Source organism: Zootermopsis nevadensis, unplaced genomic scaffold, assembly GCF_977971745.1.
Source record: "Zootermopsis nevadensis isolate Lab colony 2312 unplaced genomic scaffold, Znev_1.0 Znev_ptg000061l, whole genome shotgun sequence".
NCBI lineage: Eukaryota > Metazoa > Arthropoda > Insecta > Blattodea > Termopsidae > Zootermopsis > Zootermopsis nevadensis.
In genome coordinates this window covers 14,212,694-14,224,873 of record NW_028259192.1, presented here as the reverse complement: position 1 = coordinate 14,224,873, position 12,180 = coordinate 14,212,694, and the positions used below count along the sequence as shown (strand labels likewise).

Below are 12,180 nucleotides of genomic sequence, written 5' to 3'. Positions count from 1 at the left end.
GTACAGAAGTTTGTTTTGATGTTGTGATAAACATGTAATATTTTATAAAAAATAGTATATAGCAGCTGTTTGACGTTTTGGGTGTTGCCACTGGATGCTAGTTTATCTCTTTTTAAGGACTGCTGGGAGGGATCGTAATCGAGACCGTGACGAAGATCATGATAGAGGACAGAATCGGGATAGAGAAAGACGAAGGCAAGACTATTCTGACAGACGTGATTATAGGGGATCAGATGAATACTACAGTAGGGGTTATGAGGTTAACCCTTACTATCGAGATAATCAGAGGTGGGTTGATAGTGCATGCTTTTACCATACATGGTCAATTTAGTTATATGTCACAACTCTGTTGTAGCTTAATTTTTAGTTTTGCTTTCCATTATAAGTAGAGATGGGTCTATGTACTTATTCTGTTATTTATTAGGACCATCTACACAGCTGTTTGTTTCTTCAATTCTAAAGGGTTTTGACAGTGTTTACTTAACTGTTGTAAAATTTTTATTTTCTTGTGTGGGATACTAAGTGATGAATCATGGTGAACTTACTAAACTTTTTGGTTATGCGTGATAACTTCAATTAATGGGAATCTGTTTTAGTAGAAATTATAGTCTATATTTCATATACATTATCATGATTAAAGATTAATTCAAGATTTTGTGGTGGGGATAGGAAAGATCACATTATTAGCTGAGTGCCATTGATAAGCATTTTTCTTCTCTTCCTCACAACTAGTCTGAGACTAGTCAGGCCAAGCAGTATTGCTCTTTACCTCCTCTCCCTCATTTAAAATAATGCTAACCAAATTGTTCTGTCTTTACTATTCATGCTGTGAGTTGGTTACTGAATACTATGTGGCAGGTACCAAACAGTGTTATGTTACCAAGTCATGATCTCATGGATTTGGGAAATTTCAATTTCAGGATTAAAGGTTGGTCAGAAACCCTTGGTATAATGAAAAAGTATCAGTAATGTTTTTGCCCAGACTTGTATTTGACGTTTTTTTAATGCTTATCTCTCTTGTCTTACAGTGACTGATGTAACAGGCACTTCTTACCCCCTAAGTGTTGTTTTAATTTCTAATTTGCAGGTCCCGTCCCTCAAGTCGAACAGAATATGATGAATATCGTCAAAGAGATTACCATGGATATGGAGGTAAAGTACTGTAAGATGTAGATCACATAGTTCCACAGGGTTTAGATGTGTTATTTCTGGCCTTGTAAAACACATAATGTAAACAGCAGAAAGTTGTGGCATTACAAAACTGTAATATTAATACTTGGGTTTTTGAATATGTGTGTGTGTCTGTGTATCACATCAGAAGAAAATTAAGACTTATTTATGAGTGCATTTTGTCTGTTACTCTGCCTGTTAGGAGTGACACTATTTGAAGTCATAAATAATTATCATCCATTGGCATTTCTACCAGGGTCATACAGCCTTCTCCATTTTTTCCTGTCCTGGATTTCTTTCGTTCCCTATTTACTGTACTGTATGTAAAAATAATTTTTTTCTAGTGGTTTCCATTTTTGTGTCTTTCTTTTGTGATTTCAAAGCAAATGTAACTCTTTTTAGTACAAAGTGATCTGTGTAGAATGCTTTTTTTGTAGCAAGTATATAATGCATTAAGTCATTATGTAGCACTGTAGTAAAGTAAAGTGTAAACATTGATAAGTAGGACTGTATATTCATAAGACTGTCATAACATGTAAGCAATTTAATTATTTCAGCACAAATTATTTTACCCACATGCTCAACATTTACACACAAACTCCAGGCTCTGTAGCTTGCACTAATTTTGGATCTACAGAATTATCATACTAGGGCTCTCCATATAGTGATAAGTTGGTATAGTTTCTTACTCAAGATTTTAAAACGCAACCAACTCCCCCAAAGGTTGGTTGTGTTTTAAAAACTTGACCAACCCCCCCTTTGGGGAGGGTTGGTCAAGTGTTTAACCCCCATTCGTGGGGGTTGGTTTAGTTTCTTACTCAAGATTTTAAAACGCAACCAACCCACCCGAAGGGGGGGTTGGTCAAGTGTTTTACCCCCCCCCCCATTTGGGGGGGTTGGTTGTGTTTTAAAAACTTGACCAACCCCCCCGAGGAGCTCCGAAAGGAGCGCTCTGCTCTAGTGTAACAAAAAAATTATGACATATAGAACTTGTACATTGTTGGGGTTGTTAACTAATTGGAGTGCTTATTTGATTTTGTCTTTTCGCTGATCATATAAAATTAATTTGTGGCATTTAAAGTAAATATCCAAAAATTATCATGTAACTTCAGAATAGTTATACATCTGATGTCTAAAAAGTAAAATATTTTGACTTTAATCTGGTGGCATGTCATAACCATCATGAATTATGTTGAGGAACCAAGAAATTCTTACAGAATTTTGCTTGAGAAATGTCTTGGTAGAAAGTCACTTGGAAGACTATGAGGGAAATGGGAGAGAGTTCAACAGTGGTTATTAGATAACATATTTATAGTTTTGGAACACTTGTTTGGTTGACAATTATACAAATTTAATTTGAAATTGTTTCTTTCTTTTATGACTAGCCTACAATTATTTTGGGAGGCAGATGGATTCTTACCACTATGATCCTTACTATACTTACAAGTATTATGAAAATTTGCGTCGAACTAATCCCGCGGCATATGCAGAGTGGTATGCTAAATACTATTCATCACACTCAAATTACAATCAAGGATCCTTCTCAGAAGACCGTGGTAGTGTCCATTCTGGCAGGAGTTCTGCAAATGAAGAGTTACGTAAGGAACAGTGAGTGTTGCCTGTAAATGCATGTTATTATTTTCAGAGCACAGGTTATAAACTGTGAAATTAATTGAGAAACTATGCAGAATTACCCTAATGGTAAAAAATTATGTTAGTACATTTAGAGAATATTACTGAATTTTGTTTAACATGTGTTATTATGTTTGTCAAATTAGAAGTAACTGGACTAGCTGTTAGTGCATTGCTCCAGTGCTGCAAAATAGGATGTATGTAAATTGATTTTTGGAAGAGGAATTAGGTCATACCAAAGAAAAGACATTGAAATGAGTTAATGTGGGCCCTTTCTCTGGTAAGGTTCTCAGCTGTTTTGTTTTTACCTTGTGAATGGTCCTGTATTATGAAACTTTCTTTATTCCTGAAGCTCCTAGCAGCCTCCTGTCATAGTTCTTAACCATTTTTCCAAAATATTTTAAGTTATATTTTTGGAGGATTTGGTATCATTTTGATCTGCAGTCTGGTGAAGAGAGATGAACTCTTTTTTTTGATTTTCTCTTAGACCAACTTCCTTTGATATTGCATTGGGATGGAATATTTTAAACTTAAGTCAAAACAACAATAACATTTTAGTATGTTCAGTGACCAAAACCTTTCAGATTTACTGTACACATCTTTTTTATATGTGGCAAGGAGTTAACATTATACTGTGTTAGGAAGTTATAAAATATGGTGGGTTATTTCAGTGAACTTTACAGTTATCCTCCTATTGCAGATATGAAATAACAAGACGTTGTCACTCTCATGATCATTACCACTCTTCGTCTTTTACTGGCGATTATGACAGTGGGAGGTGAGATTAGTATCTCAGCATGATGCACAGTTTTTAGTTTGTATATTTTTTTTAGATATTTCTTGCTTTTCTGTATGGAGGTTGCTTTGTATTCTTTGTAAGCTTGTTCTACATTAAGCCCATGGTTTAAACTTTAACTAACTGTCCATATTCCGTGGATACTGAGCAAGTCTGTCAGATTATAGACTGACCCGGAAGTGGTATGGATTTACAAGTGGAAAGGTTCACACATTTCATTTTTCAGTTTGCCTCAGGATAGCACTTGAACTCAATAAGAGGAAGGAGATGTATGCATGTAAATAAGGCATTTGTCTAGTTCTCAGAAGTCATCTGATATGAATGACTTCAACTAGGTTATTTTATAAGCACAAGTAATTCAAATAAAATATATACACATTATTTATTGATGCATGAAGAGATATTGAAATAGAATTGTAGGAAGCTTTGTTTGAAGAGTTCTAAAACTTGAGATTTTGTGTATTTTTTCTTTATTCCTGTTTTTGAGACTGAATTTGATTAATGATTAATTGTTGTTTGGATGAGTGCTCAGTGATCATCTATTTCACTAATAGGGAGCCATTGACATAGATATCTTTCATGTTTGATGCTAGCAGTAGCTGAACTTGATATTCCTTCAGTATTCACCCTTGATATTTTGACTTGTTTTTAGCCTCCTTTAGATTTGCTGTCATAATTACAGCTTTCTTCACTGTAATTATGTTGCTGTAACTAACATATCCTCTGGTCTGATGTTTAAGAGCCATGTTCAAGATGTTATATTTTGAACAATTTAGTTATTTAAGTGGCTAATTCAACTAACTTGTCTTCAGATCTGTTATCTAGCACATCTGTTTTACTTGTTAATAAGTTTGAAGCCTCTCGTTTAGTATCCAGTAAAGTGCTAAACTCCGTAGTAGGGTTGCTACATTGTGGGCTTCCGGATAGGCTTTTTATGTCAGTAACTGGGCCGTCGTTAGATTAAACTAGTTATACTGTTGGAAGTTGGGGTTATTGGGGACTTTTGACTTGAAACAAGAGTTTGCTGAGGAGAACTCAGAATAGTTGGAGATAATTTGAAGTTGGTGATAAATCCCGTGTTCTTGTTACAATTGAATGTTTATTTTGTAATATTTATAAGGCTCCCCTACACATGTATGTTTAATGTTAAACATAGATAAGTTTGATGTAAGACACTGCTTGCTCACTGGTTGCTCTGTTTCAGTAGTTTTTTTATTTTGCTAGTAGATAATTTTATAAAAATATATTTTGACAAATTGGCTCTATTGTACTTGGAGTTGTGTTAGTTGTACATTTGCACACTTTTACAAAGGTTATATTGTGTGATGTCTTTTTGTTATACCATGCCATGTTATGGTGGAGTTGCTAGATGGTAATGAGATTCCTGAACGAACAGTGATATTGAAACAGTTTCAGTGTGTTTTCTATGTACATTTTGTTGAAGCTAAAGAAGAGTTTTTCTTTTCCTTCTGCTCTTTCCAGTATTAAATTGAAGTTTGTATTGTAATTAATTTTGTTCATTTTGCACATTCCACCAAAAACCTACAGAGGAATCAATGTAGTACAAACTCTGAAATTATTTTATTCCAGTTAATAGTTTGAGTAAAACTGCAAGTGTAAAGTAGTGTATGCTATGTAGACAGTTTGACTCTCTGCATCCATGTCACATTGTGATTAAATTCTAATGCATATCATTTTGTCAGGAAACTTGTTGAATATCTGAGGTTCGTCCAGATATAGTGTTCATTGCAAGATAAGCACCTCTCTCTTTGTAGTGTTTATGCACTAATGCACATGTATTATAGCTATTGTAATTTATTCTGCAGAGGTCTAGAACAAACAGATTCATCTATCATAGAAGATCCCACTGCTACAACTCCACAGAGACTTACACCAGCCAAATTTTCTACAGCACATGTTAAAGGTAAGAACATAGCAAGATTTTTTATGACCATGATACTTGGTCATAATTCAGTGGATTTGTTTAGGTGTTACACAGCAGCAGAAAAGTAAATTACAGGCGAACACTGGAAATAAATTAATGTATAATAAAATACACATTGCACAGTAAAATGCAATAAGGAGTATGGATTCTATGACAACAACGATAATAATTGCCAATGTTGACCTTGGTTGTAATGACATGTGGACTTGCAGGTAGATACCAGTGTTTCAGAGGAATATGCTACTATAAAATGCTCATGCTGCACTGCTGCTATTGAATTTCTCTCTATTGATACTATTATAAGTGGCTTAACTGTATGGTAATGAAGGATACTGAACTGACTCTTAGGGGTTTTTTTTGTCCGTTGGTGTCAGTGTTTTATATCCCAGTTAAAATGTTGAGTTCCATTTAGTGATGGGGCACAAAGAATTGTAAAGACTTGTGATGTTATATGTGACCCAGCTGACTGGAGAGCACAGTTTCTTGCCATTTGTTTCAGTCGTTCAGTGCTGTGTGTGTTACACAAATATAGAATTAAGCAGTGTATTTAAGAGAATTCCAATGAAACATTTAAAGTATGTACTCAGGTATGCAACGAATGGAACAACAGTGGTTAAACTGTTAAACTAAGATGTGGTCCTGTTCTATTTCTTATGACAGCTCATCGTAGTGGCACTTAAAATATCAAACTTTGCCCTAGTGTATCACTGTATACAGTCTGTCCACACATGCAGTCAACAGTGTGTTTTCATTTCCAGTGCAGCTTCTTCATTTTCTTTAGTAGTTTTCCTTTCAGATATTACTTGTTCTGTCCGATGTTTCATCAAGTATAACCAGATTAAGAGGTTTCTGTGGTGATATTTTATGTTTTAAACTTGTGTAACACACATTAAATTGCTGCATGTGTGAACACTTGGTTGTTGTTGCTGCTTTGAATTCTGTTCATATTTAGGATACTAATTTCTTCCTTTTCTTATCTTCTTCTGAAAATGAAAAACCAATAGCATTCTGTGTATTGGCAAAACAGTTTGATCGTAATAGTAACAAGGTTAACCATTTTTACTGTCTTCACAGTTTTTCAGTTCTGTGTGGTTCAGCATTATTTTTTGTTATAGGTATCCTCACAGCAAGAGGACAGGTTGTGAAAATATTGCCACATTATCCATTAGATGGTCAGCCAGCTACTGTGGAAATCCATGATATACGGAATTTGGTTGGTTCAGACGAAACTCTAAAGGAGCTGCAAAGTTTTCCAGGGCCACTTGTCAGGTAATGCACAGATTCATATAAAATGAGTGATTGATTGAAAGGTAATACTTACGGGGGTTTATGTAACATGATTTATTGAAAATTTACGTGATTAGCATTAATTTTTGCACCTTGTTACTCTGATATACTTGTAATATAAATTAAATTGTAAAGGAGTGTGATCAGCATGTTACTTACATTTAAAGAAACGTGTTTCAGTGTAACTTCTCACATTCTGCAAAAGTAGGTAAAATGAAAGTTGCATGTGTGATGGTATAAGGCATGCTTGCTTATTTAATAAATATATGAATGTTTTCCATATTTTTTTACAGTATATTTAAATTGTAATTAAACTGGAGAATAGTCACGAACATGGTTAAATGTTGAATAACAATTATGAATGCAGTTAAATATTGTTATACCATATTTATTTCAGTACCATGTCTACTTTCTTCCAAATTGTTTCATTTGAAAGTCAGGATGCAATTCATAATGGACTACTGCATTTCACTGAAATTTTATTTGGCATTGATGTAGTGGTGTTGAAACTGGCAACTGGCCACTTGTCTCTGCCTAGTCCCATGGTTGTTACATGTTGAGCCTTACCATCATATTCCCTGTGTGCTGCCATAATGTAGTGTTTGGGTATAGGGTAAAATGTATCTTTGTTGTTTCTTTCTTGGTTCTAATTATAGGTTTAAAAGTTTGAGAACGCTGTTTTTTGTGTGTCGGTCTGTTTTGAGTATTGTTGTCAGATAGCATTGTTTAACATATTAGGTTATCTTCATTAAGAGTAGTGGCATTTCTTGCAGGGGAGTTACACACAAGAACTCTGTAATAGCATTCTGCATTAGAAAATTGAAGAAAGCAGAGAGAGATCCTGAGGTGTTTGATCGTGAATCAGTTATGCTTTTGTGGAAATTGCTTATACTTCTTCTAAGACAGAATGGGGTAAGTAGTTCTCATAAGAGAAACACAAGAATATATATGGCATTATGTAGTTTTTTAAGCATTTTAGTGATTTCTGTGAAAAGCCCATGCTATTTAGGGTCGTTTTGATGCTGTATTTTTTAAATTACCTCTTAGAACCATTACAGGATGTCTGCTGTAGAATAGTGAGTGGTGATAATCAACACAGGATACTTAATTTTCATGTGGCAGATATTTTTTTGTGTTTATTATTGCAGCTATAGTAAAGGATTGTAATGTGCAACATTAAACACAGAACAAGTGTTAGTATATTCAGTCCATATTGTATTTTACATACAGAGAAAGTCTAATGCCGTGTGTGGTGTACTATTGTAAACATTTTGCATTCCAGACAGTTGTAGGAGCAGATATTGCTGAACTCCTGTTGTCAAACTCGAGTAGTCAGGAAACTCTTAACTTCAATGCTGCAACATCTCATGTACGTCAGGCGTCACCTGCTACATCACAGCATAGCAGTATCCATGATATGCAGGCAGAGGAACCAAATACATATCCAGCTTCTTATAAGTCAGAAGAAGAACTGACAGTAGAATTCAGAGAATATTTACTGTATGGTAACAAGAAGGAGGCTTTAGGTTTGTAGAGATTTCAGTTAAAAATGTTTACTTTCTAAAATGTATTAAAAACTTGCTTTTTAGTCTTTTAGATATTAGTGTTAATGTTAATGTTGTATTTATTGTTCCATATTTTCATTAATCATACATCATGTGAAGAGGTTGGGTTGTGATATTTGATAGATGGTTAAGAGATGGTGATATTGTGATGCATTTTCAGTCTACTTTCCTTATTTTATAAGGAGACAGAGGCTTGAGGTTTTGTCATCTTGATGTGCCATCCTTCCCCCCAGTTGCTTTTGAAGTAATAGATTCTAATTAAAACATGCTACTATAGCAGGAGCTCTAACTTTTTAAGATTTGAGCTGCATTCTCCTTTTGTCATGATATGTGGACTGCTGGATTATGAATGAGGTCAGTTGAAACATGATGACATTCTGTTAGAAATACTAATTTACTCTTAGAAACAGTTTCACATATTACTCAGAAATTTTCTCTGAAAAACCTGATGATTTCTTATGGTAACTATTTTTCAATAAACACTGTGAAGTTGCAAAAATGCATGTGGGCTACAGGTTGAGAAACCCTTTGCTAGAGGCTGCATCACAACTATCTGTTTCAGTTTTTTTTGTCATTAATGATACAGACATGGCAGCTGTACAGACTTTCATGCAATATTGGTATTTTGGTGAGTTGAAGGTATATGAGTTAATTATTGTAGGTATAGTTACTCTAATTCTTCTTTCCAACAGTTCGCTTAATTAATTTCTTTTTGAAGAAGAGCATCCTTACCACATTAATTATGTATTTTTACATGAAACAGACAAGTTAATTGAAAAGCACCAAACATTTTGTCTTGCTCTCCTCTTTACTTCTAAGTTTGTGACATTACATTTTGAATTTACTGCTTAACACATCTGTGTAATTAAGTACCACACCGTATAGTCATGTTTAGGAATAAATCTATAGCTCAACACACTCTTGTAGCAATAAGTTGAGTGAATGGTCAGATTCATACTCTTAGTGCTTTACCCTGGTATCTGTTAGGCAGGAGCTGGTGTGGACACAGCTAAGAAAGAAATTTGTACCTCTGCTGGGAATCAAAACTAAACTCCAATCATCCAGCATGCAGCCAGTCACTTTACTGATTTAATTATCCTGGCTCATCATCATGTTAGCACATTTTGAATTCAGACTAGATATTTTTGAAGATTGCAGTTTCAGTTGTGGTGCAGAAAAATCTAATTGTAACAGTTATGCTGAGTTTCAGGATTGTGCTTATGTGGTTTATTATTCTCTGCTTAAATGTAAGTTTCTGGTTTATGTTACTTAGTATTTCTGACTTGGATGCTGTGATTATGTCTCATAAACAAGAGTGTGTTTCAATATCAGTTTTTCTGTTTTGTAGAATGGGCCATGAAGCGTGGATTGTGGGGCCATGCTTTATTTCTAGCTTCAAAGATGGATCAGAGAACTTACGCCAGTGTAATGATGCGTTTTGCTAATGGACTTGCAATGAATGACCCATTGCAAACTTTATATCAGTTGATGTCAGGACGCCAACCTGCAGCAGTTACAGTATGTACTTTTTTTTTGTGAAGTTAGGTGTTCCTGATGTGAAATATTATGGCACATACAACTCCATTTACAAAGCACCTATTTTTGGCATCAGACTTGTTCTTCTTTGTCACTTTAACAAACATATCTGGTGGTATGTTTGTCCTCAGACACTCCCTCTAGTGTCTTAGCTTACATGACCAATTGCCTTTGTATTTCACTTGAGGAATACCATGTAACTGTTGTGTACTGCATTTTTCTAAACAATTACCTTTATAATTAGCACTAAATTGATATTGATTTTGTGTTGCATCTGCTGTATGTAGCCTAAAGTGTGGATCTTAGACACTTCTAGAAGCATTCATGAATAGAGTAAAGAAGGATTGAACAGGTGAATTTATCATGACTAATGAATTAGTCATGGTAATAAAACTTGTAACTGAACATGAATTTCCACTGTACAATTTTTAATTTTTAATTTTATAGTTCTAAATTGGATCTAGCTGCCATACATTTGTATTCTATTCACATTGTTGTGTATGGGGTATTTACCAAAAGTTCACATTGTGGACATGTTTGTGCTTCTCATTTTCTTCTGTGTCACATTTCAGTGCTGTGCTGATGATAAATGGGGAGACTGGAAGCCACATCTTGCCATGATCCTCTCAAACCCATCTCAAAGGCCAGAACTAGACCATAAAGCAGTTATTACTCTTGGAGATACTCTGGGTAAGTGTGGGACTGTAAAGTGTAAAGAGAGGTGAGGTCAACAGTCATCAAGACTGAATTGATCATCACAGGATATAATTTGGGGTAGTGCCATAAAAAGTAGTGTCAGTTTTATGACATATGTTTTAGTGACCAGCTAGGTAATCTTGCTTTGTTTAACCACATTGTTTTTAATTTAGGGAACGTTCATGTTTAAGATAACACAGAAAGGTTACAAACTTGTAGTGATATGCGTTGAGCATGTTCTACATTTCCAAGAATTGAGAGAATGCAAAACTAGACTTTTGAAGAAAGTGAATGATGTGTAAAAATTAGCACGGATTTTCAGCATTCTAAACAGTTCTGTTAATGTTATGTATATTTACTTGTATGATTGTTTCCAGCATGTAATTTTAATGACTGGTGATTGATTGAGTATGATAATTTTCAGGTGCATGTGCAGGGTAATTGAGAAAATACAGTGTTTTTAAAATATTGTTCACAAATCAATAGTCAGAAACATAGTAACATTGTGAAGTGTGAATCTTTGAGATTATGTGTGGCAGATTTAATATAGTTAGAATCTGTACATTAGTAGTAGTATTAGCAGCATGAACAACAGCAACAACAACAACAACAACAGTAAATAAAAGATTTCCGTTTCCATTAGAATTCAATCCTGTGACCACTTGCTCACAAGCCCAGCATGCTAACTAATTAAGTATGTAGTATTTGATTGTTGGATTATGCACTTATGTTACCTAAATGTAATGTAGACAACAGAAGATTTGTAGGACATGAAGTCTATACAGTTGGGCTATTTATGAGTTGCACCTAGAACTCTTTCTGAAATTTTCAAGTATAAATTAAAATGAATGTTTATACTACATTTTTTCTGTTGCAAACAGTAGGAAGATAATTCATTCGTGTGAAATGACATGTAATGACCAGTTTTATAAGGATGGTCTCCAGGCAAATACTTTCACAGTACCATAAATTAGGCCAGGATCATTTCCTTTATATCCTGTCCATAATTTGCTATCATTCCACCATTTTGCTTTATAAAATTGGAGTTCTTGTAAATGTCTTTGTAATGCATCAAATAAATGTAGAAGGTCTGCATTAATCTGTGTCTCTACTTCCAGTTTAAGGCATCAGAATCCATGTTTAATTTCCTTTGCTACCAGCTTATGAGTGTACTAAGTGAATTAAAACGTGTTGCTTTTAGGAACTCAGATTTTTTCTTGCAGAGTGCCTGGCACTGAATTTGGAGTATTAGGCCGGGCGCAAACAGAGCCACTAGCCACAGCCACAAGCTGCCGTCTGTATTTTGTATGCAGTTTTAATAGACTCAGCGCAGACACGGCGTTCGTAGTGGCCTTATCTCGCTACTTGTGGCTGCGTTCGACCGCCGTTTATCCAGCGCAAACGCAGCCACTCGTGTCCGCCACCATTCCTAGCTCCCCACCCACTACCTCAATGTAATAGCAAGTCTTTCTGCAGGAGGTATGCTTTCTCTCATGTTGGTATCTTGGCGTTTTAAACGATCTTGTAACAAGGACAATAATTCATTGAATGTT

General features: G+C 34.9%; 1 protein-coding gene across 9 annotated transcripts in view; it reads left to right on the top strand.

Annotated features, from left to right (window-relative positions):
* Positions 1 to 12,180, top strand: part of LOC110836784 (uncharacterized) — a 46,938-nt gene that overhangs the window by 14,162 nt on the left and 20,596 nt on the right. For 6 of the 9 annotated variants that reach the window (XM_087340872.1, XM_087340866.1, XM_087340867.1 and 3 more), the window contains exons 9-18: positions 118 to 288; positions 1,088 to 1,152; positions 2,556 to 2,778; positions 3,503 to 3,580; positions 5,425 to 5,522; positions 6,659 to 6,812; positions 7,604 to 7,742; positions 8,113 to 8,356; positions 9,744 to 9,913; positions 10,504 to 10,621. In XM_087340872.1, the coding sequence (XP_087196998.1) occupies positions 118 to 288; positions 1,088 to 1,152; positions 2,556 to 2,778; positions 3,503 to 3,580; positions 5,425 to 5,522; positions 6,659 to 6,812; positions 7,604 to 7,742; positions 8,113 to 8,356; positions 9,744 to 9,913; positions 10,504 to 10,621 (1,460 nt within the window). The remainder of the gene's footprint in view (positions 1 to 117; positions 289 to 1,087; positions 1,153 to 2,555; positions 2,779 to 3,502; positions 3,581 to 5,424; positions 5,523 to 6,658; positions 6,813 to 7,603; positions 7,743 to 8,112; positions 8,357 to 9,743; positions 9,914 to 10,503; positions 10,622 to 12,180) is intronic. The other 3 variants (XM_087340875.1, XM_087340873.1, XM_087340871.1) reach the window with 3 other exon arrangements.